General features: G+C 43.5%; 2 protein-coding genes across 5 annotated transcripts; one reads left to right on the top strand and one right to left on the bottom strand.

Moving 5' to 3' along the window:
- Positions 1-288: 288 nt before the first annotated feature.
- cracd (capping protein inhibiting regulator of actin dynamics) lies at positions 289-12,449 on the top strand. Its single transcript, XM_079739149.1, has 7 exons — positions 289-345; positions 515-667; positions 2,162-2,377; positions 8,503-10,729; positions 11,379-11,569; positions 11,701-11,863; positions 12,268-12,449. The coding sequence occupies exons 1-7, from the start codon at positions 304-306 to the stop codon at positions 12,426-12,428; spliced, it is 3,153 nt and encodes a 1,050-aa protein (XP_079595275.1). The 5' UTR covers positions 289-303; the 3' UTR covers positions 12,429-12,449.
- aasdh (aminoadipate-semialdehyde dehydrogenase) lies at positions 12,442-21,469 on the bottom strand. 4 transcript variants are annotated; one of them, XR_013811950.1, is made up of 16 exons: positions 21,079-21,469; positions 20,823-20,943; positions 20,435-20,733; positions 20,125-20,317; positions 19,754-19,995; positions 19,430-19,536; positions 19,171-19,343; positions 17,322-17,643; positions 17,099-17,217; positions 16,019-16,802; positions 15,746-15,909; positions 15,341-15,466; positions 14,659-14,790; positions 12,839-14,554; positions 12,675-12,710; positions 12,470-12,559 (listed from the first exon to the last, which is right to left on the bottom strand). XR_013811950.1 is itself a non-coding variant. In XM_079739148.1 (15 exons), exons 1-14 carry the CDS (start codon positions 21,315-21,317, stop codon positions 14,102-14,104), a joined length of 3,474 nt encoding a protein of 1,157 aa, XP_079595274.1. In that variant the 5' UTR covers positions 21,318-21,469; the 3' UTR covers positions 12,442-12,559; positions 14,078-14,101. The 4 variants fall into 4 exon arrangements, 2 of the variants coding, with proteins under 2 accessions (XP_079595274.1, XP_079595273.1); XM_079739148.1 differs by lacking the exon at positions 12,675-12,710 and having other exon boundaries at positions 12,442-12,559; positions 14,078-14,554; XR_013811949.1 differs by having other exon boundaries at positions 12,443-12,559; positions 12,675-14,554.
- Positions 21,470-26,616: the final 5,147 nt, after the last annotated feature.

Consider the following 26,616-nt stretch of genomic DNA (forward strand, 5'->3'; position numbering starts at 1 on the left):
TTATATTCTGTAAAATGTGTGTTAGCTCCATTCAAACTGAACAAGCATTACAACTATAAAATGCTTGGAATTGTTTGAGAGCATGCGTGTGCATAGCCAGATCAATTTATCATTGTGCTCATTCTCAACGGGTGATCTATTAAGTGCATTAAGAAAGGCTTTACAGGTCATTCAGTAAATGAGATTTACACTCTGGGTTTGATGGCATGCAGGGAGTTGAATCCCGTTGTGCTCCGAGCTATTTCTCACGACAGCATCTTCACTCCGGAAGAACCGCCAAAGGAAGTTGTTCTGGATCAAACCATGTCCCAGGAAAACGTCTCTGACAAGGTCAGGAACCTGCAGGTATTACAACCATATGGTGATAAACACTACCTATAATCATTACCGAGGGGTTTTCTCAAACAAAGTAGGTTTCCATGGCTCATATTAATTAACCTAAATAGCTAAATTATCCAACTAATATGTCTTATCTCTCATAAGAATTATATCTTGTATTTTGATGGCCATTAAGAGGCAGATAGCCCAAGGTATCAAGTTTGGGAAGAAGCCTCCATCTCTGAGAAAGAGTGAAGACGAGTGCAGTTCAGATGAGGAGGAGCTTCCTCAAAGTCCTCTCAAGGTGATAGCCCATGTGGAGACCATGCCTACAGAAACTGAGCCCAAGGTAGGTTCTGGTATGATACGATACAACTTTATTTGTCAATTTGGGCAGAAATTATTTTTGATATAGCATCAATAGACAAACATGTGGACATACATGTGAGACATAAAGAATCGATAGACAAACATGAAACATGAAACATATCCACAAATGACAGTATCAAGCATGACAGAAGCCAAGCATATATATGTTACAAAGAGGCTTCATAAATATATCACTTTGAGACATTTTATGAAAAATCGTAATGTTGTTGGTTTAAAAAAATGATTGATTGATGTGTAAAAGAGTTTTTAAGTCTGTTGCGGTTGAAAGAAGGAACTCTAAAGCACCTGTTAGAAGGCAGGAGCTGATATTCTCTGTGTAAGACGTGAGACGTCAGTGGAAATATTTCTGGCCAGCCTGAGCATGCTCTTGTTGTGGGCTTCCTGGAAGAGGTGTGCTACAGGTAGTCCAAAGATCTTTGAACTAATTTTAATTTGATGATATAATTTGCCTTATCTTTGACTGAAAGGCAACTCTGCTAAGCTGTATCACAATAAAGCATTACACTCTGAATCACTGACATAAAGAACAAAGAAATTATTTGTCTGCTAGCTTCAAAGGATCTTAATCTCTGCAGGAAATAGATACGCTGTTGTATCTTTTTGCAGGTAAATTCTATCTGAAAGGTCCATGATCGATTTTCGTCTATCATAACACCAAGTATTTGTAGGTTGGGACTTGATTGATTTCTGAATCATGGATCTTCACTTGGGACAGTTGAAAGTTAGATGGTTTTACAAAAATGATTTCCTCTGTCTTCACAGTGTTAATGATGAGCAAGTTTTTATCACCCCATTCGACTAACCAATCCACATTGCCCTAGTACAGTGTATGGTCCTCGGATTGGGTGAATAGGGTCATTAGGGTGGAGTCATCAGAGTATTGTAAATATATTGGTTTAGGCACACTGGTGGTGCAGTCTGAAGTGTACAAGGTAAAATGCACAGGGGAGCTAGTACAGCTCTGGTGTAGTCCAACATTGGTGGTATTTGGAGAGGACAGTGAGTCATTTACCTTGACTAGCTTAACCCTGTTTGTGAGAAAGGAAACAAAAACAAAAATAAGATAGGGGTTAATCTGAAACTTAATCATTCTAGATAAAGTATGTCTGGCTGAATGGTGTTAAACGCAGATGAAAAATCCAGAAAAAGAGACCTGGCATAAATCTTTTGGTTTGTCATGATGTTTAGATATGATGTGCACCAGTGTAACCAATGCATCCTCTGTACCACAGCCTTGTTTGTATGCAAACTGGAATGGGTCTTGCTACCCCCCCAGATGTCTATTTAGGTGTTGAACCATGATCTTTTCTAGTGACTTCATAATCACAGAGGTAGGGGCTATTGGCCGAAAATCATTGCAATCATTGGGGCATTGATATTTCTTACCGTCTGTCTTTCTGAAATTCATTGATGACTCCATCTGGTAGAAACCACCATTACATATTCTTCCCAGGTTCAACTAGCAAGCAAGCAGGCTCCGGTACACAGCTCCCCCCTCAAGTCCCCTAGGTCCAGGAGAGTCCTCCCTCCCATCGGTACCATTGAGTCAATCAACCTGGACGCTGTGCCACAGTGTGCCCCGTGTCTGGACAACACAGCTGCCAAGCATAAGCTGTCTGTGAAGCCCAAGAACCAGAGAATCTCCCGCAAACACCGGCGCTTTACCCAAGTAAGAGCCAGGTCCACACATCAGTAAGTTACAAGTTTTTGCATTGGTTGCCCCCAGGCCTGGATTAGTACCTGTTGTTAGGCCTTAGCATTTTTTCCCCAACGGGCCATTGTGTTCGTCCAAAAAATTGACCCATTATTTTATAATTCTACTAACCCTACCCTTCTTGCTGACTCCTGGGATAACATCTACCTCAAGGGCTTTTTGGTTTTTAATGATTCATTTTCTCATCCACCCGTAGTGTTTTTTCTTTTCTTTTTTTCAAAGGTTTTTTTATTAAATGACAAAATTGCAAAGCAATTGCAGTACAATGGATTACACATTTTTTCCCCTTTTTTACCCGAGCATACCTCACCCATATCCCACCCTCACACCCGATTACAAACAATTCTGCATTAAGAAATTAGTACACAAAATAATACATAAATGTTGAAAAGGTTAAGAATGGCAGAAACGAAATACACACTTTAAAAAATAAAAATAAATAATCAATATGAAACAAAAAACATAAATAAATAAAATTGAATGAAATAAAAGAGGGGAGGGGGTAGCTACTCTTGTATTGTTGTAGTTGGCTTCTTAAAATAATTTAAGAAGGGGCGCCATATTTTGTAAAATGTATTCTCAGATCCCTGAGTAGTGTAACGTATTTTCTCTAGATTCATACATGACATAATGTCTCTAATCCAATGTGAGTGGGAAGGAGGAGCAGGATCTTTCACTTGAGTAAGATAACCCTACAAGCAAGTAATGAGGTAAAGGCCAGTACCTTCAGCTTCACTTTAGGCAAGCCCGAATTTGGAGCAATGCCAAAAATCGCAGTAAAAGGGTTTGACTCAATTTGATGCTGAAGTACTTCAGAAATTGTTTGAAAAACTGATGTCCAGAACTCGGTCAAGGTGGGACACAACCAGTACATGTGAAAGAGTGACGCAGGTGTGCTCTTACAGCTATCACAGGTCGGGTCTACATCAGGGAACATACGAGCTAATTTAGTTTTAGATATTTGGATACGATTTACTACTTTAAATTGCAAGAGCATGCCGGGCGCACATGGAGGTAGAGTGTATCCGATCCAGGACTCAATCCCACATGTGATCTGTGAAGGCAGAACCTAGGTCCTGCTCCCACAGGGTTATTATAACTGCTATGGGCTATGCAACTTCGAAATAAGGTTGAAAAACACAGAAATTGAGCCTTTCAATGTGGGGTTTACAGAAAGAAACATATCGACATGATTGGCTGGCGGTTTATAAGGGAATTTGGGAATTAACTTCTGTGTAAATTACCTGATTTGCAGAAATCGGAAAAAATGAGTCTTTTCAATACCAAATTTTTTTGTCAATTGAGAAAAACTAGCAAATAAATCATTAATAAATAAATCGCTGATGCATTTTAAGCCTTTTTTATGCCAGATCTTAAATGCACCATCCCCCATCGAGGGAGCAAACAAATGATTAGCTGGAATTGGGCTGAAAAGTGAAAAATTCTGCAGTCCAAAATTCTTCCTAAATTGGGTCCAGATTCGAAGGGAGTGCTTAATCATGGGACTACTGTTGGGAATAGCAGAGGAGAGTGGGAGTGCGGCACTTAAGAGGGCAGATAGAGACAATGGGCTTATAGCGCTGCTTATAGCGTTGTTACCCAGACTGGGGCTGAGTCGTCAAGGTGAAAATGCACCCAATACACGAAAGAATGGATATTAGCAGCCCAGTAATAGTATTGGAAATTAGGTAGGGCCATTCCACTTGTTTGTTTGGGTCTTTGAAGAAAAGCTTTCTGTAACTGAGGGTGTTTACCATTCCAAATATAATTTATCATTAAACAGTCAAGGGCCTGAAAAAAGGATTTGGGGAGAAAGATGGGGAGACATTAGAATAGATATAGGAACTTTGGGAGTAGTGTCATTTTAATTGAATTTATTCTACCTCTAAGAGAAAAAGACAGAGGAGACCACTTCGATAATATTTGCTTCGCCTGATCCAATAATTTGAGGAAATTCGATTTAAATAGGTTTTTAAAATTTCTGGTAAAACATACCCCAAGGTAACTCAGATGATCTGTCACCACTGTGAGTGGAAGAGCTGTATAATCAAGTTTAAGAGCTTCTTTATTAATCGGAAAGAGTTCGCTCTTACTCAAGTTAAGTTTATAGCCAGAAAACTGACTAAAGACCTCCAACACAGAAAGTGCCTCTGGTAGGGAGGTGGCTGGCTTTGAGACAAATCAAAAGTAAGTCATCGGCTTATAATGATGCCTTATGTTCAAGTCCTCCTCTCCATATCCCCTGTATCTGTTTGTTACCGCGAATGACAATCGCAAGTGGTTCGATTGCAATAGCAAAAAGGAGCGGGCTCAAAGGACAACCCTGCCGGGTCCCACGGTGCAAATCAAAACTACTTGAGTAACGGCTGTTTGTTAATACTGAGGCAGAAGGGCATGCATATAATAATTTAACCCAAGAAGTGAAAACAGGACCCAAACTGAATTTCACAAGGGTAAAAAACAAATAATTCCATTCTACTCTATCAAATGCTTTTTCAGCATCCATAGAAGCGAGGCATTCTGATTCAATATTTTTGGGGGAATATAAAATGTTCATTAACCGGCGGATATTATAAAATGATTGGCGTCCCTTTATAAACCCAGTTTGGTCAGGGGATATGATAGAGGGGAGAACAACCTCCAATCTGTAGGCGAGAATTTTAGCAAGTATCTTCACATCTATTTAATAGTGAAATTGGTCTGCATGATGCACAATCTAGAGGATCTTTATCCTTTTTTAACATCAGGGAGATACAGGCCTGATAGAATGAAGGCGGGAGTTTACCTGAGTCAAATGAGTCTGAGAATACTGAACATAAAAAAGGTGACAATTCGGCTGAACATTTCTTAAAAAAGTCAGATGGAAGCCCGTCTGGACCAGGAGATTTACCTGATTGCATAGATGTTATTGCTGCAATAATTTCCTTCTGAGTAATAGGTGCCTCAAGGCTATGTCTCAGGTCTTGAGAAAGGGAAGGTGTGTTTAGGTTACTGAAAAAGGTTACCATAACAGTTACGTCTACTGTACAATCAAAACTATACAAATTTGAATAGAATGTTTTGAACTTTTCGTTTATCAATTTCTGATCTGATGTTGTACACCCACTGTCTGTCCGTATTCCAGGGATAAGTTGCTTCGCTCTAAATCCGCGCAGTTGATTGGCCAGGAGTTTACCAATCTTGTCACAATGCTCGTAAAAAGTACTTCTGCTCCTAAGCAACTGGTCAGCAACTTGACGAGAGGAAAGAAGGTTGAATTCTGTCTGAAGTTTTAAACGTTCTTTGTAAAGTTCAGATGAAGGTGAATTAGAATATTGTCTGTCTATGTTCAGAATCTGATCAGCAATTTCAGTTTGGTTCTGTTTTGTACACTTATTTTTGTATGATGCAAATGATATAATTTCACCCCTCAAATAGGCTTTCAGGGCTTCCCAAATTGTTGCATTGGACACATCTGGTGTTTTATTTATACTCAAAAAAGTTTTAATATGTGTGGAGATGTGTGAAAGAAAACTCTCATCTGTGAGCAACAATGGATCCAGTCTCCACAGCCTTCTTGTATACTCAGCGTCAGAGAAAGCCAGTCGAAGGAGCAGAGGAGCGTGATCTGAAATCACAATACTTTCATAACTGCATGACTTAAGGTCTGACATTAATGAATTACAAAAAACTAAAAAAAATAATCTATTCGGGTGTAGGTGTGGTGGACATGTGAAAAGAATGAAAATTCTCTTCCTGTGGGGTATAAAAACCTGTATGGATCAGAGAGGCTATAATCAGCAAGAAATGATTTGATATAACCTGCAGATCTGCTAAGAGTTGCAGGGTTAGGGGAAGAGCGGCCTAAGACTGGATCTAAGTAACAATTAAAATCCCCACCAAGAATAAGACAGTGGGAATTGAGATCAGGGAGTTGAGAAAAAAATCTCTTAAAGAATTCTACATCATCAACGTTAGACGCGTAGACGTTGGCCAAGATGACTGACTTATTGTAAAGTTTGCCTGAAACAATAATAAAAATGTCCATTTTTATCTGATATAATGTTTGAGGACTCAAAAGGAATATTACTATCAATAAGGATAGCTGTGCCCCTAGCCTTACCCCTAAAATTAGAATGGAAAAATTGTCCACGCCAGTATTTACCTAATCGCCCTTGGTCAGAGTCATGTAAGTGGGTTTCTTGAAGGAAAACTATTCCAGCCCTGAGCCGCTTTAGGTGGGTTAAAACCTTACCCCGTTTCACTTGGTGATTTAGCCCCTTGACATTCCAACTAATTAAATAAAGATTGCCCTTCATCAAGCTCAGTTATAGTGAGAGTAAAAAGAGTTGCTCCGATGAGAAAAAGAAAGGCACAAGGACAGAGTAGCAAAATATCGAGGAAAAGAAAAACAAAAAAAAGGAAAACATAAATAATTGAAAACACAGCAGGTGATGGCTTATCAGCTAAACTCCCAGTTAACACCCACCCATCCCACCCTGACCCCACCCCATATATTGCTCTAAACAGCAAACCCTACAAGACCCTTACTAGTCTCACAACAAACATTCCAAACTTTAACTTCCCGATCTGTGCTAGCTCCCACATAGATCTTGTACAATTCACCCCATAACAGCCTAGTAACACTATCAACAATCATATATACCCAGCAAAAAATGACAACATACTAAACAGAAATGCCATGCTCACCCAGCAGATTCAAAATACAAACAAAAAATAAAGGCGTGAGTTAGGCAAGCTGTCCAAATGACAAAAAAAAAACAGACACGCTTATCCAGCTGTTTTAAAATAGAGATAAAAATAAATAAAGCGCGTGAATTAGGCAATACGTCAAAATGACACGCAACAAAAAATGTTACACTCACCCAGCTGATTTACTCATTTTAAAAGGGGAGAAAAAAGGGAAGAGGAGAGACTGTTGGAGACCGCGCTGATAGAGCTCAGCCATGACCCCCTTGTATTCAGCCCGCTGCTTCTAAACCTTCGCGCTGTAATCCTCGTAGAATCGAAGCTTGTGGCCATGGTATTCCAGCTTGCCTCATTTGCGTGCCTCTCTCATGATCAAGTCTTTAATCTGGTATCGGTGAAAGCGGAGGATGACGGGATGTGGTCTCTCAGGTGGGCCAGGTTTGGGTGCCAAAGTGCGATGAGCTCTGTCCAGCTCTGGGGGAGAAGGGAGAACTTGATCAACAAAAACCTTGACGAGAAGCTCGGAGAAAAAGGTGGTGGGGCGTGTGCCCTCAAGTGACTCTGGTAGGCCCACAATACGAACGTTCTGACTCCTACTTCTCCCTTCCAAATCCGATAGTTTAGATTTCAGCAACTTGTTATCTTCCTGCAGTGAGGAGCACGTAGCCTCAAGTTGCTACAGGTGTAAACAGCAAACAGCTTCTGCATTCTCCTCGAGATCGGTTATACGTTTCCCCTGGCCTGAGACCACGGCCTGGATCTTGTCTAGCTTAGTGTCCATGCTGGCGAACAATGACTTAAACTCAGCGGCTATGGCTGCTCTGTGCTGCTCAAGCAAGTCAGGAAAGGAAGTAGCCGTTAAGCTGACATTAACGCTGTCCGAGGACATATCTGACTCTGCTGAGTCTCTTGTTGCATTTTTCTTTGATTTAGGCATTTTTCGAATGCAGTGTTGGTGTTATCGGCAATACAAGCACAAATAATCGATGAAAATAGGGTTTAATCAGTTAAGTCAAAAATAGTTAGTGGGAGCTAGAAAGCGGTCGCACCTACTCCATGCTGGGTAACCCGGAACCTCCACCTATAGTGTTTTTCACCCATTTTTGTCTATTTGTCTCTTTTCCACTAAATGTTGATATTGATGGCCCAAGTGTGCTTCTATGTGAAGAGCATTTGAATTTTGGGCGGGGTAAGGGGTCCATCCCGGCAGTAGTTGCCAGTGGGGAACCTCCCCTAATCATTCAAGTGGGCCAGTCCATCTCTCACTCAGCTGGCCATCTTGCCAGAGGGCCGGATCAGCTGCTGTTTTATTCTTACCTTCCCAGACTGGCGGTAGATAAAATCATGCATGCCCTGTTGGTAAGAGAAATGTACATTTTCTCTCCATCCAGGAACTGCAGGATTCCATTCCGGGGGTCTTGCAGGAGGATGAGGAGGTGGCAGGAGCCTCGGCTGACCACCAGAGGTGGTTGGCTGCTGAGGAACATTGCCTACAGTCCCTGGAGTCTTCCAATGAACAACAATGGCAGCAGGAGGTGGAGGAGAGGATCCGACAGGAGGAAGAGGAGAGGGCAATGAAGGCAGAGGAGAAGAGGCTGCGCAAACTAGATGAGGAGAGGTGCAGTAAAGTGCAGGAGGAGGAGCGCATCCACAGAGCTGAGGTAGAGGAAAGGAAGCAGAGAGAGTTGGAGACTGAGAGGAGGAGGAGGGAGAAGGAAGAGGACAAGAGGAGGATCAGGGAAGAAGAAGAATGCAAGCGACGTGAGAAGGAACGGAAACAGGAGGAGGAGGAAAGGAGGAGGATCCAAGAAGAACAGGAACGACTGGAATGGGAGGAGGAAAACCAAGAGAGAAAGCATCGGGAGGAGCAGCAGATACGAGAGGAGGAAGAGAGGAGGCAACAGGAGCTTGAGGTGCAGGGACTCCTTTTAGAGGAGAAGAGGCTCAGAGAAGAGAGGGAAAAAGAAGAAAGGAAGAAGAGGCTTCATGAGGAGAAAATTAAAACAGAAGAAGACGAGAAAAAGAAGAAGGAAGAAGAGGAAATTCACTGGAGAGAGATGGAGGAGAGACAGAGGCCGTTCTCTTTCAAAGTATCCTCGGGCGAGAAACAGATTCTGTTCCAGAAGGTCAACCTGACTCCTGTTACACCAGCCAGTGGCCACCAGGGCGACGCTGTAACCGACCAGCGTGCAGGCAACAAAACCTCCAGTCCTGATGGAGCAGATCCCCACAACCTAATGTCGTGTCAGTATGTCCCCCACACAGCCATCCTGGTGACTGGGGCCCAGCTCTGTGGACCAGCAGTCAATTTAGACCAGATCAAAGACACAGCCTGCAAGTCACTGTTGGGTATTGGCGAGGACTGGAAAACTCAAGGAACACCACCGACCAAGAGCAAGACCTCCCCAGACCGAAAATCTGGGAAAACCAAGTCCCTGAATGAATCCATGCTAACCTCAGACCAGTCGAGTGCAGCGGTCCTTGCCGAATGGGCCAGTATCAGATCCAAGATATTTAAGGGGGCAGACGGAGGCAAGTATGAGGATTGCCCTGAATCAAGCAAGAGCCAGACAGGGCCTGGTGGCAAGGATGCAAACCAGTCCTCGTTCCCACACTCCAACCTCAGGAAGACCATGTCTGCCAGCGCCAAATTCTCCATCACCCCAGCCAAAAAGAAGTTTGGAGACTCCAATAGGAACTCTGAGCTGTTGAGTCCAGAGGAAAAAGAGACAGTGAAGGAAGGTGCATCATCATCTGATACCTGCAGCCAGCCCCAGGCAGCCTCCCCGACCCCAGCTGCTAAGTCCCCCAACAGGACCAATAAAACGGTCCGCATTGCAGTAAGAGGAACAGAGGAGTGTATGTTTGCCAAAGACCTCCCCTCGTTTCTGGTTCCCAGCCATCAAGCCAAACCGGAGGGGATGGAGATGAAAGGTGACAGCCAGGATGAGGCGGAAGGTTCTGAGGGCAGCGAGGAGAGGGGACCCGACAGCCAGGACAAAACCTCCCCTTTTGGAATCAAGTTAAGACGGACAAACTACTCCCTCCGCTTCCACAGTGAGCAATCCATAGAGAAACGAAAAAAACGCTACAGCGCCGGGGACAGTTTTGACGGTGTCCCCTCTCCCCTCACACCCATGGACCCGGTCTCCACCTCTGACAGCACGCCGGTGTTCTCTGAGACACCGAGCCCACCCTCGCCTCTCAAAGACGGCGCCATGGTGCAGTTCTTACAGGTATCCCCCTCGTCCATCACTTTCCGCACCAAACCGGGGCCGAGACACGACTGTGATGGGGAGAAAGTACCTTCCAGATCTTCTCTCTACCAGAGACCCCTCACATCACCCAAGCCTGCAGTTGCTGCGTTCACTCCTCCTCCTTCGCCGCTGCTCAAGGACCCCAGTGAAGCGGTGGCCCAGGGGAGTGGGAGAGGTCCAGAACCTTCTGGGAAGGAGCAGGGTGAGGCTGTGGAGACTACTGCCGTGGCCCGTCTGCAGAGGGGCAACCAGGCACACACACCCAGGGACGAGGAGCCCAAAGAGAGGAAGTCATTCTTCCCATCCATCAACATCCCTTGGAGAGAGAAGGTGGACCGAAAGACAGAGCTTCTCAGAAAAGGTGAGAGGTACTATTCTTATCTTTGAGACATAACTGAGAAAATATTCTACATGATATAATATTATTATATCCAGACGTCACATTGCAATGACATTTTCCATTTTGGAAGCAAAGGAGTATTCAAATGTTAGTTATTGTGTTGGAACTAATGTTTTTTGGGTCATTTTTTAGTCATTGATAATGAAATTATTTGTTCTTATTGGAAGACATTGTTGTGTTTGAATCACAGCAATTCTCATGATTCTACGGTAATACAAATCTCTGGAGCACTTTCAAAATATCAAAATGTTCCTCACTGACTGTTTGACGCAATATTGTCCATATATTGGAGATACCTTTAGACTGCAAAATTTGTTGGGTTTGACCCTTACCTCAGTATTTAGTCTTATTTGGTTTTGAAAAATCTCTAGTTGCCCTTTTCAATCACTTAGGTGTTTCACCTATTATTTACTAGTCTTGTTTTTCCTTCCGTCACTGTTTACCTGGGTTCATTGCTATTTTTCCTTTCCAGAATTATTAGTGTTCTTTTCATAATTGTACCCCTCTTTCTCGCTCTTTTCCATACCTTCCTGTCTAACTCTTCATGAATAAAGCATATAAATCATAAATACATTTAAAAAATACCTAATATCTACCTGTCTGTGTGCAGAGAAACCCTCACTACAGAGCCGGCACTCTCTGGACAGCGTGCGGCTCCAGGAGAAGGAGCAGGGGCCCCTGTGGATCACACTGGCCCTGCAGAAGCAGAAGGGCTTCAGGGAGCAGCAGCAGAGCCGCGATGAGAGACGCAGCCAGAGGGAGGCAAAGCTGGCAGATAAACAGTCCAAGGAGCGAGAAAGTGTATGTATCCCCCATCTTTTTTATCCCCTCTCCTGCCCCAAACTCACTTTGAATATAAGTGATAGCACACTACAAGGACATAAAGTATTAGGAAAAGTACAAGCCCCTTTCACTTTCATTTGCCCCATCAGCAGGCTCTGCTGGTCAGTCCAACGGACGGCAGGGGAACCCCGGGCCCTAGTCCAGGAAAAGCTCTGACCCCCGAGGAGCCCAAGAGACCAGATAGTCTTCTGGGACGCTTTGACCGGAGAGAACAACTGAAGAAAGCAAACACTCTTCCCAGCTCTGTCACCGGTAAGAAGCTGTATTAACGGTTTGCAAGTTGTTCCAATGTGCTGTTATATTTATAAATATGTTACACATATTTGATGAGTCGATTGTGCTTAGAGTTTATCATGCAAGAGTTATGACGCTCACACGGAAGTAGGATTTATTTAGAATTTAAAGTTCAAATGACAAAGTATGTCGTAATACACGCTTCAAGAGGAAACTACAACGTAGTATTCGTCATTCACATTCAATTGCAAAAAAAAGTAGCAGACCCAATCTATTATCGTGTTATCGTATTACAAGTGACACCTAGGTATACGTTAATGCCTTACGCTGTTTAGTATTGCATTATTCCATTTGTCTTCCAGAGAAGCTTGTCACTTAACCATCGGACACTATGGTCTATGCTTTTCATTTTTGCGGCGTAGTCGAGATTGCAGACTCAACATCGTCGCCCCCTGCTGTGAAGGAGGTGTCCAAGCGCTTCTCTTCCAGTGACTCTCCCCAGGTGTGCACAGAGCCGGCCTGGCTGGCTCTTGCCAAACGCAAGGCCAAAGCCTGGAGTGACTGCCCTCAGATCATCAAGTAGCCCACAGCATATGTCCACACTGCACACTGCCCACCCCAAGAATCTGGCCCAAGAATATCCCCTTCATTGCAGTTGAGCTCCTGTTTGTTTTCTTCAGATGTTCTCTCCGGTCAACGTTCCACCTCCTGACCCTGTAAAACCAACAAGAAGAACATACACAAAAAAAACATTCAATGGTTGGTATATTAATCAAGATAAAGTGTGATTCACCGTGAAATATACGAGAAGATAAAAACAAAATCATACCTTTATACTAACTGTAGTATTGCAAGCATGCACTTACTATATAGTCACATGAAAATAGAAAGGAAAAGTAAGTCACTAGAAGGAACAGATGTCAGTTTGATGTTTTCTCTCAGCTCTGAGCACCTCGGATTTAAGAACGACAAAAATCCACTGGCAATACCAACCGTGGCTTCCATTGCAAAAGCCAATCCAAATTACTTCCTTTTTTTGTAGCCATTGTGGTCCCCATGGTTGTAGATAGATCCTGTGGTAAAGATACCCCATATTATATCCTCATCTCAATAGAGTTTAACCAACGGCTTGTGGGTAAGAATGTCAAAGCCAGTGTTTTATCAACATGGGAGTTTCAAAATATTGTTTTAAGGGCTAAACCATTTCATTAACTTACCTGAAAGACAGAGCTGGGTGAACTTTCCACCAAGCATCCCAGGTGTTACAGTCATCTCCTTTGTTACAATCCAATGTTGGTGTCATTTAATGCTAAGAGTTTCCCTTGCACTTAAACAGAGATAGGCCATCTCCTCTCAGAGCCTCCAGTTTTGTTTTATGAACTGCGACCTGTACTTAGCCTAACAATGTGCACTGTGTCCGCGACGACTGTGACAACTGTCAAAGAAGCTATTGTATAATTTGCCATGAAACGGTTAACGCAATTTCTATCTCAGCCAAGCTAATACAATCTTTCAGAAATCCTTCGTGGTGCATATCTAAAAACAGTGCGTCAAAGGCGGCCAGTGTTATTGGGCATTAACTGTGAATTGCACATTGCTGTCACAATATGGTGATGAACGTAACACTCAATTAATTGGGTACAGAGTAAGAGAGAAATAGAATATGACTACCTGTTCGCTATAATATACAGCTCTTGTGTCTGTCCTGCTGTAACACAACTGTGTTTGTGGGCATCACTTCCTTCTAAATGTGATTTGAACTGGTTAGCTTGTCATAACGTTAGGATTTCTATGACGCTATCTTCCTCACCTTTTGATGTAATGAGCTGTATGTAAGAAATCATGATCTGTATTTAAGGAATCACGTATGTAAGTCAAGGGGTTCCACCAGGGCCTTGGTCAGCGAGGGGCCACCTAAGGCAGAGTCACTTGGGCATTTTGTTTATACCTATGGTTGTGCACAATAGTGTAGCGTTGCGCAGTGTTAAATGTAACAAAGATGTTTGGTAATAATTGCACTTTTTTGTCCCACTTATTAGGTATTCATGAGAAAGTTCTTACGAAATGCAAAATGTTCTGAATAATGTTAAGTAAATGCTAATGTCTGAAACACAAATTGTCCCCCAGATTCCTTATTTCTCCGTCAAAGCTACATGTGATCTTGATCCCCAAACCTGGTTTCCAGAGAGAATTTGTAATTGAGACCCTCTAGACGGACATTAGTGAGAATACCTTTATTTGTGGGTATAAACGTTGCTATGCATCTCCTGTCCCTGGAAGTGTTTCCATGTGGGCTTGTCCTTCCAGCTCCTCTATGTTCGGCGGGTTCGTCAGATCTACGCAGTACACCATGTCGTTTCGACAACCCACCACAAGGGTGCGCTCCCACACCACGGGCGAGGAAAACAGCTCTCCAGGGAGCCTGAGTGAAGCGATCTTGCATCCATCCCTTTCGTCTAGGATCCAAAGCATGCCGTCGGTTGAGGCCACTCCCACCAGAACCTGCTCTCTGCCCAAGGCGGATCGGCTCTCAAAGGCAAATGGGCTGGCGTAAACCCGGCCCGACGTCTGGAAGCTCCAGGCCAGGGAGCCCCCGGCGGTCTCCAAGCAGTACACGCAGCCGTCGTGTGCGCCGCACAGCACCCTCTGCCCGTCGGGTGTGAAGCATGGCGTCGAGAACACCGCTCCTTTGGCCAGAAACTGCCACAGCTGAAATGGGTTGCGAATTTGAGTGTCAAATTTGAATTTCAGTGTCTCGTTTAGAAGGGCGTCAAATTTGATTGTGGTAACAAAGACGAAACCAATGCACTCACCAGTTGCCCTGTGTAACTGTAGGAGCAGATGTTTCCATCCACAGAGCCAATAACCACACAGCCAGGAGAGCCAGAGGGAGAGGAAAAGAAGGGAGTCTCTCGGTTGTACGTCCACATCACCTCTCCGCTGTCCTGTAATGTCAACCCAATGAATGGCGGGCAGACGAACTGTGACCTCTGTGTACCTATGGCCCATCTACAAATGACCGACCAACCAGCAGCTCCTCATTGAAGGGATGAGCAATGGAGCATGAGGACCATGCAAACCCATCACCAGCACACTTCTTTACGATCTTTATTTAAAATGTCTGTGAATCTGACCCTCTTTGCTGCTTGTGTTTCAAAGTGCAGTCTATTTTTTACTGGGCAACATGTGAGGGAGGTAAAGAGGTTTCAAAAAACATCAAAACAAAACAAAAAGGGACATAGTATAGTCCCTCATATTGTTTACCTTTGATTGCCAGAGAATGAGCTTCCATTTAAATAAGTTACAGAACCATCCATAACGTATAGTCTTTTCTAAACATCTTTGTGAGACAACAGCCAGGTATCATTTACATAGCAGCTTTGCAGTGCAATCATAGACCACCAGCAATGACGGTGAATCAGTTCTGTCATGTAATTTCATGGTAGCCAACCAGCGGTCAAAAAATAACAATAAAACCGAGTTTGCTCCACTCACAGGGTAGAGACACACAAGGTGACCCCTCAAAGATGCGGCGTAAAGTCGCCTCCGGGTTGGCTCGAGGTATGGAGACGAGAAAACTGCCCCCCCACCACAGTGATACTTCCATACACAGTGGTGCGCCTACAAGAAAATAAAACATATTGTACATAGAAACACATCTCAAGAGTATAGAAAAACGTTGATTATGATTTGTAATCAAATTGATGAAGGCCTCAGTCATACCCAAGAGTAAAGTAAAGTCACTTCCAAAGCAATTGTAGGATTTTATATCTACCGTTAGGCTTGTTTATCTTTCTTGATACATGATATCTGGCATTGTTAACTCATTAAGACACAATACAAAATTTTGAAGCCAATCACAACAGTCATACAAAATTGTATCACTTTTGTGGTTCCTACCTGCGGGTCCAAGGCATAGAGATGGCCATCATGAGAACCTACGATAACCAAGCCAGTGGCGGGGTCCACCGCAGGGCTGCTTTTCACAGCATCTCCCGTCTCAAACACCCATCGACTCGCCCCTGACACCACACATAGAAAGTACACAGCGCCATCGTAGCAACCTGCAAACCAAGACCTGAGTGTTAGTCGTGACGCTGTTTTTGCAAACACCCTTCAGTTCATCTTTTCAGTTGATCATTGAATCTTGGTTTTGAGAACCTTGGCACCCACCTACTGCCAGCTGGGTCCCGCAGCGCATCATCACGGCTGACGACTCTATCCTGTCTCCCAGCACGCGCTCCCACAGAAGCCCTCCGGTGGTCAGGTCCAGTGCCTGCATGCGGTGCGAGTGGGAGCCGATGAACACCGTAGCTTTTTTTGACCCAGTTCCTCCGGCCACCCTGTCCTGCACCACCACCAGCAGTGGTGAGGCATCCACACAGCGACCCATGTCTGAAGACCATCTCACATGCAGCTCTGGGGATCTTGGCTCAAGCTTTTGGACCAACGCCCGCCGGATCCCCGTCTCGCTAGTATCTTGGGCTGAATAATCATTCTTGATGTTTGCCGATATCGTTTTACAGTGAGAGCCGCTGAGGGTCTCTGGATTATTCACATTCATTTCCAGTACCTGACCAGCCCTCCTCAGTACTTTAATAAGTCTGCCATCAGTTGAACCTACTGGTCCATGTAGATGATGTGGTGCTGAATACGTTTCTGTGTGTTCTCTCTTAACCATGGTTGAAGAGGCAGGATGGTCTGCTGAACGTTTCCTAGCCGAGGGTGCGTTTGGAATGTTGTAGGCAGCGGGGGAGAGCCGTGTTGCCCTCGCAACGAGGCACACCACCTCTGTGAACGACCCTTCAAGTATGGCTTCTAAAAGTCCTGGTACGCCAAGTCCGACGGTTGCTATGATGTCATCGCAGAGACGTAGGGCTTTCAGAGAGTCACCTCCACAGAACAGGAAGAAGGAGTCATCCTCAACCACTGCATCTTCCGGATGATCTAAACTATCCTGACCATGGAAACAATAATGACATGCTAATTAAAAAGGAACCCATGTCATTACAGCCATCACTTTAGTGTAAATAATAGAAACCCCATTCAATCACAAAGGGGTATATTCTATGTACCATAGTAACATAGCATATGAATTTAGGAACATACAGGGGTTGCAGTGGAAGTGGCAAGAATCACATCTACCTTTTGAATAACCAGTGGATTAAAAGCAGTGAATGAAGAGATGAATGACTGAAAAAAGTTAATTTGTTATATATATATTTTTACATACATATAATATAGCAACCATACCTTCCATAGACAGATGAGTCTCTGTTTGAGTTTAGCCATATTCTCAAATGAATTGACTGACTCCAAACGGTCCCTCTGTCGTTGGTATAACTTCATCAGTGCACTCATGTCCACCTTTCCTGAAGTACAACATCATTTTATTGAGACAGAAAACATGAAAAGGAAAGTAACATATGGAGGAATAAGACAGTGAAAAATATTGTTCTCTGGTTTTGAAACTAACCATGAGCAGTTAGCGGCAGAGCCTGGACTAGAACCAAGGAGTCTGGAATGCTGGCACTGGGAACCAGCAGGGATAGCTGCTGTAGGACAACCCTGTGAAGGACTCTGTTTGGGGCCTCAGATCTGCTCCCGTTCTCTGGGAGGTCTTCTAAGAAGCCCCAGTCTGCCTCATGATCCCCGGGAACTGAGAGGCTCAGCTCTGCCTGAAGAGGAGTCGCTGCCACCTGGTGGACAGATGGTGACGCTACGACAAAGGCGACCAGTCGTAAGCCTTTGAACAGACCCACGGCACACGACTCCACCTGAGGGAGACTCATCATGACCTGAAGATGACAAGGGAGCCATGAGAACTGCACACTGGTACAATACAACATAGTAATACTAGTACAATACTGTGAATACTGCATATTAATTCTGGTACTAAACTCGGAATACAGCATATAAATACTGGTACTATATTGAATACCTGCACTGCACTCCATTTTGGCAGGAGGTTTATGTTCCCTGAGTGAACAAGAAATCAAATGGGAACCATGTTAGCCTCAAGAAAACTTTTTTTAAACTTCAGTTGGCCTCGCAGTCTAGGTCACGGAAATTCAATGTTCTATGAACTTGCTCCTTCACTGATGGACTACAGATGTCCTGCAGTTATTTTCAACATTGTTGAGGCTGATCACTGCCACTTCCTTGAGCAAACAAAGATTCACCTCCATAATGACTTTTTTTGATTCATTCATATTAGTATCATAGTACGGGTAATGAGTAGCCTGACATCTCCACACCAATTACGCGAAATACCAATTAGTCTAACCTATTTGGCGGTAACCTCTCACTTCACTTTCAATTTCTTAGGGCAGTGGTTCATGTGTAAACATGAACATTAAATGGATGCAAATACTCACAATTTAGTAAAAAACATGGACCTGTGTTCATGCAACTGCTTTGCAGAGGTGAATCCCATTGAAATATCATTTGGGTGATTTTGGTTATTTGTTTTCAGATTCACATTTCAACCACTGACCATTTTCTCAAACTTCTACTGTCTCGTTTTCATAATTTAAACTTGCTCTCATGAATCGAATCTGAAGTAATCTGCAGTAATCCAAAGTACCCCTAGGGGTACGAGTGCCACCATTTCAGAACCACTGTCCTAGAGTATTGACAAAAAATATTTTTTTCTTTTATCATTGTATGATGATTTGGGTGATTTTATATCTGCATAGATCCATTTGGGACCCCTTTCGTATGGTGCACCAATGGCATCCAATTTTTTTTTTCTTTACATTTGTTTTTGGTCAACGTTGTCTTTTCTGTGACCAAAACAACCTCATAGAACTGATGTTATTCTCTTTGGAATTAAATCTTCTTGTAGCTTGCTTCTTTTTATTCCAAGACTAGCGGGGCCATCTACGACTGCGTTAGTTGTCTGATCAGTGATTGGTGGTTCACTGTGCATGCAGAGCCTGCATGTCACTCCCTAGCAACGAACTGTATCCATCCATTAAATCTGAGTAAATTATGTTATATCAGACCGATTTCTAAATTAGGCAGGGAAAATGAGAATCGTACATGGGATTAAAATTATTATGTTCTTTTGTATATAGCACGTCCAGCGATATGAACATCATACATGCACGTATCGCGATTTCAATATGAAAACCATATGTTACAGCCGTGGACTCCATCTTGGTTATAAAAAGGCCTCAGCAGCACTCCCATAGGGCGCTCTTCTGTCATTGTATTAAACCCGCCCCATTTTAGAGGTTGTGATTTGCTCGACCCGGGCGGGGTCTGAGTAAAACTTAACAGAATAGGGAAACCCAGTGGAAAAAATAAACCAAAACCCTCACTTGTTGCACCGTGTCCAAGTTCACGCGTTGGCCGTTCCGCTTTACCAGCCTGTCCCTCCGTCCCAGGTAGTGGAGATGGTTGCCTTCCACCTGGACCCAGTCCCCAGTAGCTCGCATCATTCCTGGGACCATCGTGGACTCATCGTCGATGAGGCATACCCTTTCCTGTCCACCTACAGGGGGGTAACCACTCAAATAAACAGCCGGAAATGCATTTATGTGGGTTTTTTAAACAATGTGTTGTATTTTCCCCCCCTACCTATAAAAAGTTGCCCTTGGCCCGCCGTTATGACACAGCCCCAATCATCTCGGACCTCCAAACTGGTGTTCAGCAGAGGGGCTCCTATTGGGATGGAAGACGCCGCTCTGAAAAGTGGCCACAAATGACTCCATTAGGCCACAAATGACTCCATGGCCGCCTAAATCTTGCTTGTTCCGGTGATAAAGACATGCTACTGTACTGTCATAAATATCCGACCCAAATAAAAGGTAAGATAGGTAATGATGTACATGTGCAAATTAAGGACAAAAAATAAAACGTACTACATTATTTAATCTACGTATTATAGGGATATGCACTCACTGATGGCTTGACTTCAGCAGGCTCTCAGGGACTTGGTGACAGGTAGCCCAGCAGGACACCTCTGTGATACCATAGACGTTGTACATCTGAGTCCTGTTGCCTTCCTGTCTCCAGCTCCGCAGCAGGCCTGGGGAGGGACAGGCCTCCCCGCCAAGGGCCAGCACCCGTAAGGAAGAGCCTACAGTCAACACCTCCTCTGTGAGTGTGCGGCGGCCAAAGCGTCCCAGCAAAGTGGGCGTAACCTGGAGGGAATTTTTTTATGAATCGACTCATTTCATGGTGTTTGGATTCACGAGAATGTTTTAAGCAATATTTCATTTGGCATATTACACATATAGTGTAGTATATACTGATTCAACAATTTCGTGAACCTGTAGGACAGTTGTCTTGTGATCTTTGAAGAGCAGTTTTGCCAATCGATTAGGCGCTTTCTTGATGACGGAGGGGGCAATGAGCAGCCGAGCCCCTGATGACAAGGCAAGAAAAATCTCTACCACCGAGGGGTCAAAGGTCAACGGTGATGCGAGAAAAACCAAGTCCTCTGCACTAATCTGGAATAAAGATCTATAAAAAGCAAGGATTGCTTAACAATACTTCATGTACAGTGAATACAATTCAGCAATCTCATGACCATAAATCAAAATCAGAAAATATAAGCAATGAGTAATTTTTCGGACCAACCTGAGATGCTGTATATTGGGTACTATGCACTTGTGTGGTACCCTTACAATTTTTGGAAGCCCAGTAGTTCCAGAAGTGTGAAGCACATATGCAAAATCTCCTTTTGTGGTGTAATCAGCAAGATTTGTCAAGACATGGGGCCATCCTTCACAAGCTCTCTGAGTTCCTTCCTGCTGTGTCCCTAGGTCCAATATGACAGCTGATGACAGCGGCTGAACTCTCACAAGGGTCAGGTTGTAATCGGGCCACACAGCACATACCTCCACAGTAATGAGTTTGGAGAACTTCTTCTGGAAATGCTTGATGGAAACATTCAAAGGAAAGTTTAAACAATAATATGGATAATACAAATATATTTGTTGATGTTATTTATATATGAAAAAAATACTTCAAACAAACTGCTCTGCAGAGCGCAGTAATTCAGATCACACATGCTCATTATGCGAGCGGACAGAATTCCTGGGACATCTGGATTAAGAGGCACATAGGCAGCTGGTAACTGTAGAATTCTTTAACAAAAGAAAATAGACGCATAGTATTAAGACCTCAGTCAAGACAATATTTACGTCTAGTGAAAAATTGCATTCCGTGATTTTAATAGGACATTGCTACATTGACTGAAGTGACTCAAGATTGTTACTCACCCGAAAATCCAGACAGGAAGATACAAGTCATTTTGAACATACAACCCAATAAAGCCATTATTTTCGCGACATAGATTCCGCAGAGAAGAAGACAATTCATTTCCATGGCCCACCACGTCTTTGTATGATAACGAAACGCAATTCTCAGGACCTGAGCACATATCAAATGTGACAGCTACTCTGTCTGCATGCTTAATGGCAGCTGTGATCAAAGCATCTTGTAGCTTATTCCCATTCATTTCGTCGAGAAAAAACAAGATTCCTGATGTCAACCTCGTTAATTGACTATGCCGACAATGTTATTTTTTCTATGGGCATATGGAAGAACAGTGTTATTGGCTAAACGGATCGGGTAGCTGAATGATGTTGACAATAGGCGAGTTTCAGATGCGTTGCGTTGCCTCGTATAACATAATGCATTCTGGGATCAAAACGTCAGAAATGCTGGTGATGACTTCCCTATGCGACGTGTCACGTGACTTTAAAACTCGCGGGAGCTTCTGTGCATAGAGCCAGGGGCGTAGGAATGAGTTTAACATTGGGGGGGGGGGGGGGGACCTGACAGATCCGTTAATGGTTTGAACAGAAATATGTCATAAATTAACTACACTGAAAAAATTCACAAATATATTTTATTCTACTAAAAAGATACATTTGTAATTGTAAAGGAAAACACATTTTGAATGGCAGTAATGAACTGATGAATATCAAATAAATTCTTTAATTGCACGCTCAATCATCCAGTCTTTTAGAATAAGAAGCGGTGACAATACGCTGTGTTGCGCTTTCAAAATAAAATAAAATATTTTTCTCCCCGGTATAATTTTTAGGTGGGACAGATGCGCCTATCTCCAATATTGGAGGGGACACGTCCCCTCCGTCCCCCCCGGTTCCTACGCCCTTGCATAGAGCATGGACTTATAAAGAAATAGAGGCATAGAGTTCACTCTTCTGGTGATAACCATGGACCTATTAAAGAAGTAGAATCAAAGCAGCGTCATGAGATGTCGTTCACGCGAACTTTCCGACGTTGCGAAAATGTTTCTCCCATAATTTCCAGCGATGTGGAATTCCTCACGTGAGAAATGACGCAACTCCTTTCAAAGAGGCGTGCCCTCTACCAAACTATGCTTGTTCAAACAACGAGAAGTGCACCTGTGTCAGACTTGACGTGGTGGCAACTTGATGTGTTCTCAAGTCTCGTGCATGCATGTGCGCAAATGCAGACGATCTGAAACCATGGACCTATTAAGGCCCCGTTTACACGAGGACGCTTGCGGGTAAAAACGACAAAATATTTGATCGGAAGTGCCTTTCGTTTAGACGGCGACGGCATTCTTTGGGCTTAAAAACGCAAAAATCTGAAATCACCCTCCAGAGTGGAAAACGCTTCGCCGGATACGCTCCGCCTTAGCGTTTCCGTCTACACTGCCAAGACGCAAAACTCTGCTCAGATCTGCTCACGTCACGTACGCGTTTACGTCACATGCGCCAGTACAGGGAAATAAACAAACATGTTGGATTATTCCCATGCGTCGGACCGTCAAGCTGGTCTGGCAGCTCTTATGAACTTACAGGAGTCTTTCCACGAAATGTACAGGATATGTACAGATATTATTACTGAACAGAGAAGGATCTGTAATTATGTTTTGGTTTTCGCGTTGCAGATAAGAGAAGGAAGATTCTACGCATGCGCTCAGACATGGCGGTGTTGTGTGATAGTGTATCACAGCACCATCTAGCCGCCTGACATGCATACCCAATCGAATTCCACACACTTTTGCATCACAGTATGCACGTAGATTTCCTCCCGAAAACGCTCGTCTAAACGCGGAATAAAAAGTGAAGACGCGACGCCACTTTTGCGTCTTCTGTTCAAACCGTCACCATGTAAACATAGCCTAAGTCTGAAACACGCCTATTGTTTCCACTTTCCACTGTGGTTGCCAGTAGGCGAGTTTCAGATCGTCTGCATTGGACCGCATTTATCAACGAAGATCCGGCGGAACTCGTCATAATCACGTCAAGTTCCCATCACGTCAAGGCGGACACAGGCGAACTTCTCGTCAACAAGGAGGATGGCATACCAAGTGGCGCTTGCGTTTTTCGTAGCAGACGAATTTGACGCATTGGATGTCCCCTTATTGGTGCAGGCTGAGGAGCAAAGGTGCTGAATTTTCTGCAACCAAGGGATTTTGGTCGCCAATTGTAGTTTCATATTAAACAATCTCCAGCCCCTTATTCAAAATAAAAAATACACGAGTGATGAAGTGAAAGTTCACAAAAGCGTCTCTTTTTAATATGCGTAGTTTGGGAGAGAGAACCAGGCAGGCCTCTCTGAAAGGAGTTGTCATTTCTCACGTGGGAAATTCCACGTGGTAATTCCAACCAACCAGGGCAACGTTTTGATATGTTGAGGCGAGTGTCTTATGTCCGCACTTATTCGAGCGCTATGGTGCGTTCACATCGCTGGAAATTATGGGGGAAACATTTTCGCGACGTCGGAAAGTTTGCGTGAACGACACCTCATGACGCTGTTATGATTCTAATTCCTTTCGGCCAGACTGATAGATATAACAGAGTGGCGACACTTCCATTGGACTCCGTTGTAGCTTTTTTTTCCACCTACTTCCGGGGTATGGAGCCTCGCATAGTTCCAAAACATCATTTTATGGCGTAGGACAGGCATCACCAAATGGCGGTCCGGGTCCGGACCCAGTGACGGTTCTGCCCGGACCCGTTCAAATTCTAATTTTAAATAAAAAAAGTGCATGCGCAGCTAATCTAGTTAATACAACAGGAGCGTCATCAATAGCCAAGCCAATCAAATTGATTGTTTGCCTTCCCGCACGCACTAGACTCGAGTTAGAGTGAGGAGATGAGAGATGGCTTGCTCAAAAGTGAGAAAAGTAGATGGTGAAAACCGAACTTTTAAAGATGAATGGACAGACAAATACATGTTCGTTCTGCCTGCAGCCAGTTCTAAACCGCTGTGTCTTATATGCTGTGAAACTGGCGTTAATAAAAAATGGCAACGTTAAGCGCCACTAGGAGACCAAACACGGGTCGTTTGAGGAAAGGTACCCACAGAAGTCCGCAGTGAGGGCAAGAAAAATGATCGAACTGAAAGCACAGTATGACAGGTCTACCCGTGTCCTCATGGATACATTTACAGGCCAGCAACGTGCAAATGAGTGTTCATTAAAGATTGCGTGGATTTTGGCTCAACACAAGAAAGCATTCAGTGATGGGACAGTTGTGAAGGAGTGCTTGAATGCGGTAGCAGAGACTTCACTTGACGGTAAACAAAAAGACGACGTGTGAAAAATCAAGCAAATACCATCGTCAGCTGCGACAGCAACCAGAAAATCTGAACTATTAGCTGAGGACGTACTGGCACAGCTTGATGCAGCTGTTCAGAACGCAGTATGCATATCCTTAGCCACTGATGAGTCCACAGATGTAACGGATAATGCCCAGCTTTTGGTGTATGTGAGATTTCTTCACAAAGAGAAAAAAGAGATGTGTGAGGACCTGTTGGGTTTAATGCCACTTGAGACATACACAAGAGAAGAGGATATATACGAGGTGATAAAGGAGATGCTCACAAAAAGAAAGATTCATCTGAAGCAAGTAGTCTCAGTCACCACAGATGGTGCACCTGCCATGGTTGGGAGAAGGGGGCTGTGGCACGGATGAAACAAGACAACCCTGATCTCATAGCCTACCACTGTATCATCCATCAGAATGTTCTCTGTGCTGTCTGAAGGGTTTGCTGAAATAATGAATACCATGATGAAACTCATCAACTTCCTCAGGGCATCCTCATCCGTTCAGCATCGACTGCTAAGAGCGTTAGATGGCTGAGCAAAGGGAATGCACTGGGACACTTCTGGTCCATCCAAAAGGAAATAGCTGCTTTCTTACAGCAGCTCAAGAGTCAAAAAGCAACACAGTTTGCAAACTTTTTACAAGATAAGCACAAGATGGATGTGGTGGCTTTTTTGTAGACATCACCGGACACCTTAATGAGCTCAATTTAAAGCTGCAGGGTCAGAAAAATGCTGTCTGTGATTTGATGAAAAATGTCTGCTCCTTCCAGATGAAGCTGGACATTTTCAAAGAAGATCTCCAAGGAGAGTGTGAGCACTTCCCACAAATGCGGGAACAAATTCAGGGTGAGGGAGACATTTCTCCTTATGTCGGCTTCATAGACAAGCTGATTGGAAACTTTTGTCAACGATTTGACAGCTTCAAACTTGGACACCAGCTCCTCCTGCAAATTGAGAATCCATTCCTTATCAGAGAAATCAGAGGATTTTCAAAGGAGGTTCAACAGACCTTCAAGTGGGCACATCCTGGATCTTTACAGTTAGAGCTCACTGATCTGCAAGCAGATATTGCTCTGAGAGAGCATTTTGAAGCAACTGACTGCTACTCTCTGGTTACAGATTGTGCCTGAAACGATGTTCCCTGGTCTAACCAAAATAGCACTTCACACCTTAACCATGTTTGGATCAACCTACAGCTGTGAGACAGCTTTCTCTACGATGAACATTATTAAAACAAAGTACCGTTCCAGGCTCACCAATGAGCATCTCCACATGAGCATGAGAATGGCACTAACCCCATTTAAGCCACGATTCAAACTGCTGGCAGGACAGTTACATGCCCATTTCTCTAACTAGGAAAGGAAGTTGGAAAGGGAGGAAGGTGAGGAGGAAAGGAGAGAGGAGAAAGGGAGCTGCTGAAAGCTCTGTACTTTTCTTTTATTCATTTTGCCATGTTTTATTTTACTACAAATGTAAGCTTTGGCCTAAGGTCCCCATGTTATTTTGTTTGAAATGTAGTTAATACATGTAAAAAAGGGGGTGGGCAGCTCAAAGGTCTTTTGTTAATTTTTTTTCTTAAAGATGCACTTTTATTTCATTCAAAAGATTCTGAATGTTTTGCGTTACTTTAAATATAGACCCTATGTTCAGGCTGCCTAAAGCTGTGTTTGCACTTTCAAAAGATTCTGAATGATTTTAGGCTTACTTGAAATATATTTTATTCATGACAAATTCAGTCTCTGTTGTCTGTTATTGATAAAAGTATATTACTTTGTAAACACTTGAAGTTTGACAATAAACTATATAGAAATGTACGTACGTTGTTGAATTTATGGTACACTATTTCGAGTGACAATATAAGATTCGGACCTTTGCTGGGAGGAAATTTTAGTAACTGGTCCACTTTCAATTTTAATTGAATACCCCTGGCGTAGGAGATCATTCATTTCCATTGCTGGCCGTCGAGTAACTTCTGAGGTAAGTGCATTAAATAGCAACCTCTTTTGAATTTTCAACTGTCTATATTGTATCAGAGGCCCTTTATGATGCATATACTGATATTTATTTGTATATGCACAGCGTAATTATATATATTTGTATCTTTGTAGACGACTGATTGCCTGCTAGTTTGTTAGCTCGGCTTCGCCATCTGTGAAGGTATCTCCAGGGGTAAATATATTAAATTGCTACCTCTTTTGAATTGTCA

Source organism: Pollachius pollachius, assembly GCF_949987615.1.
Source record: "Pollachius pollachius genome assembly, chromosome: 7".
In the NCBI taxonomy this organism is placed as follows: Eukaryota; Metazoa; Chordata; class Actinopteri; order Gadiformes; family Gadidae; genus Pollachius; species Pollachius pollachius.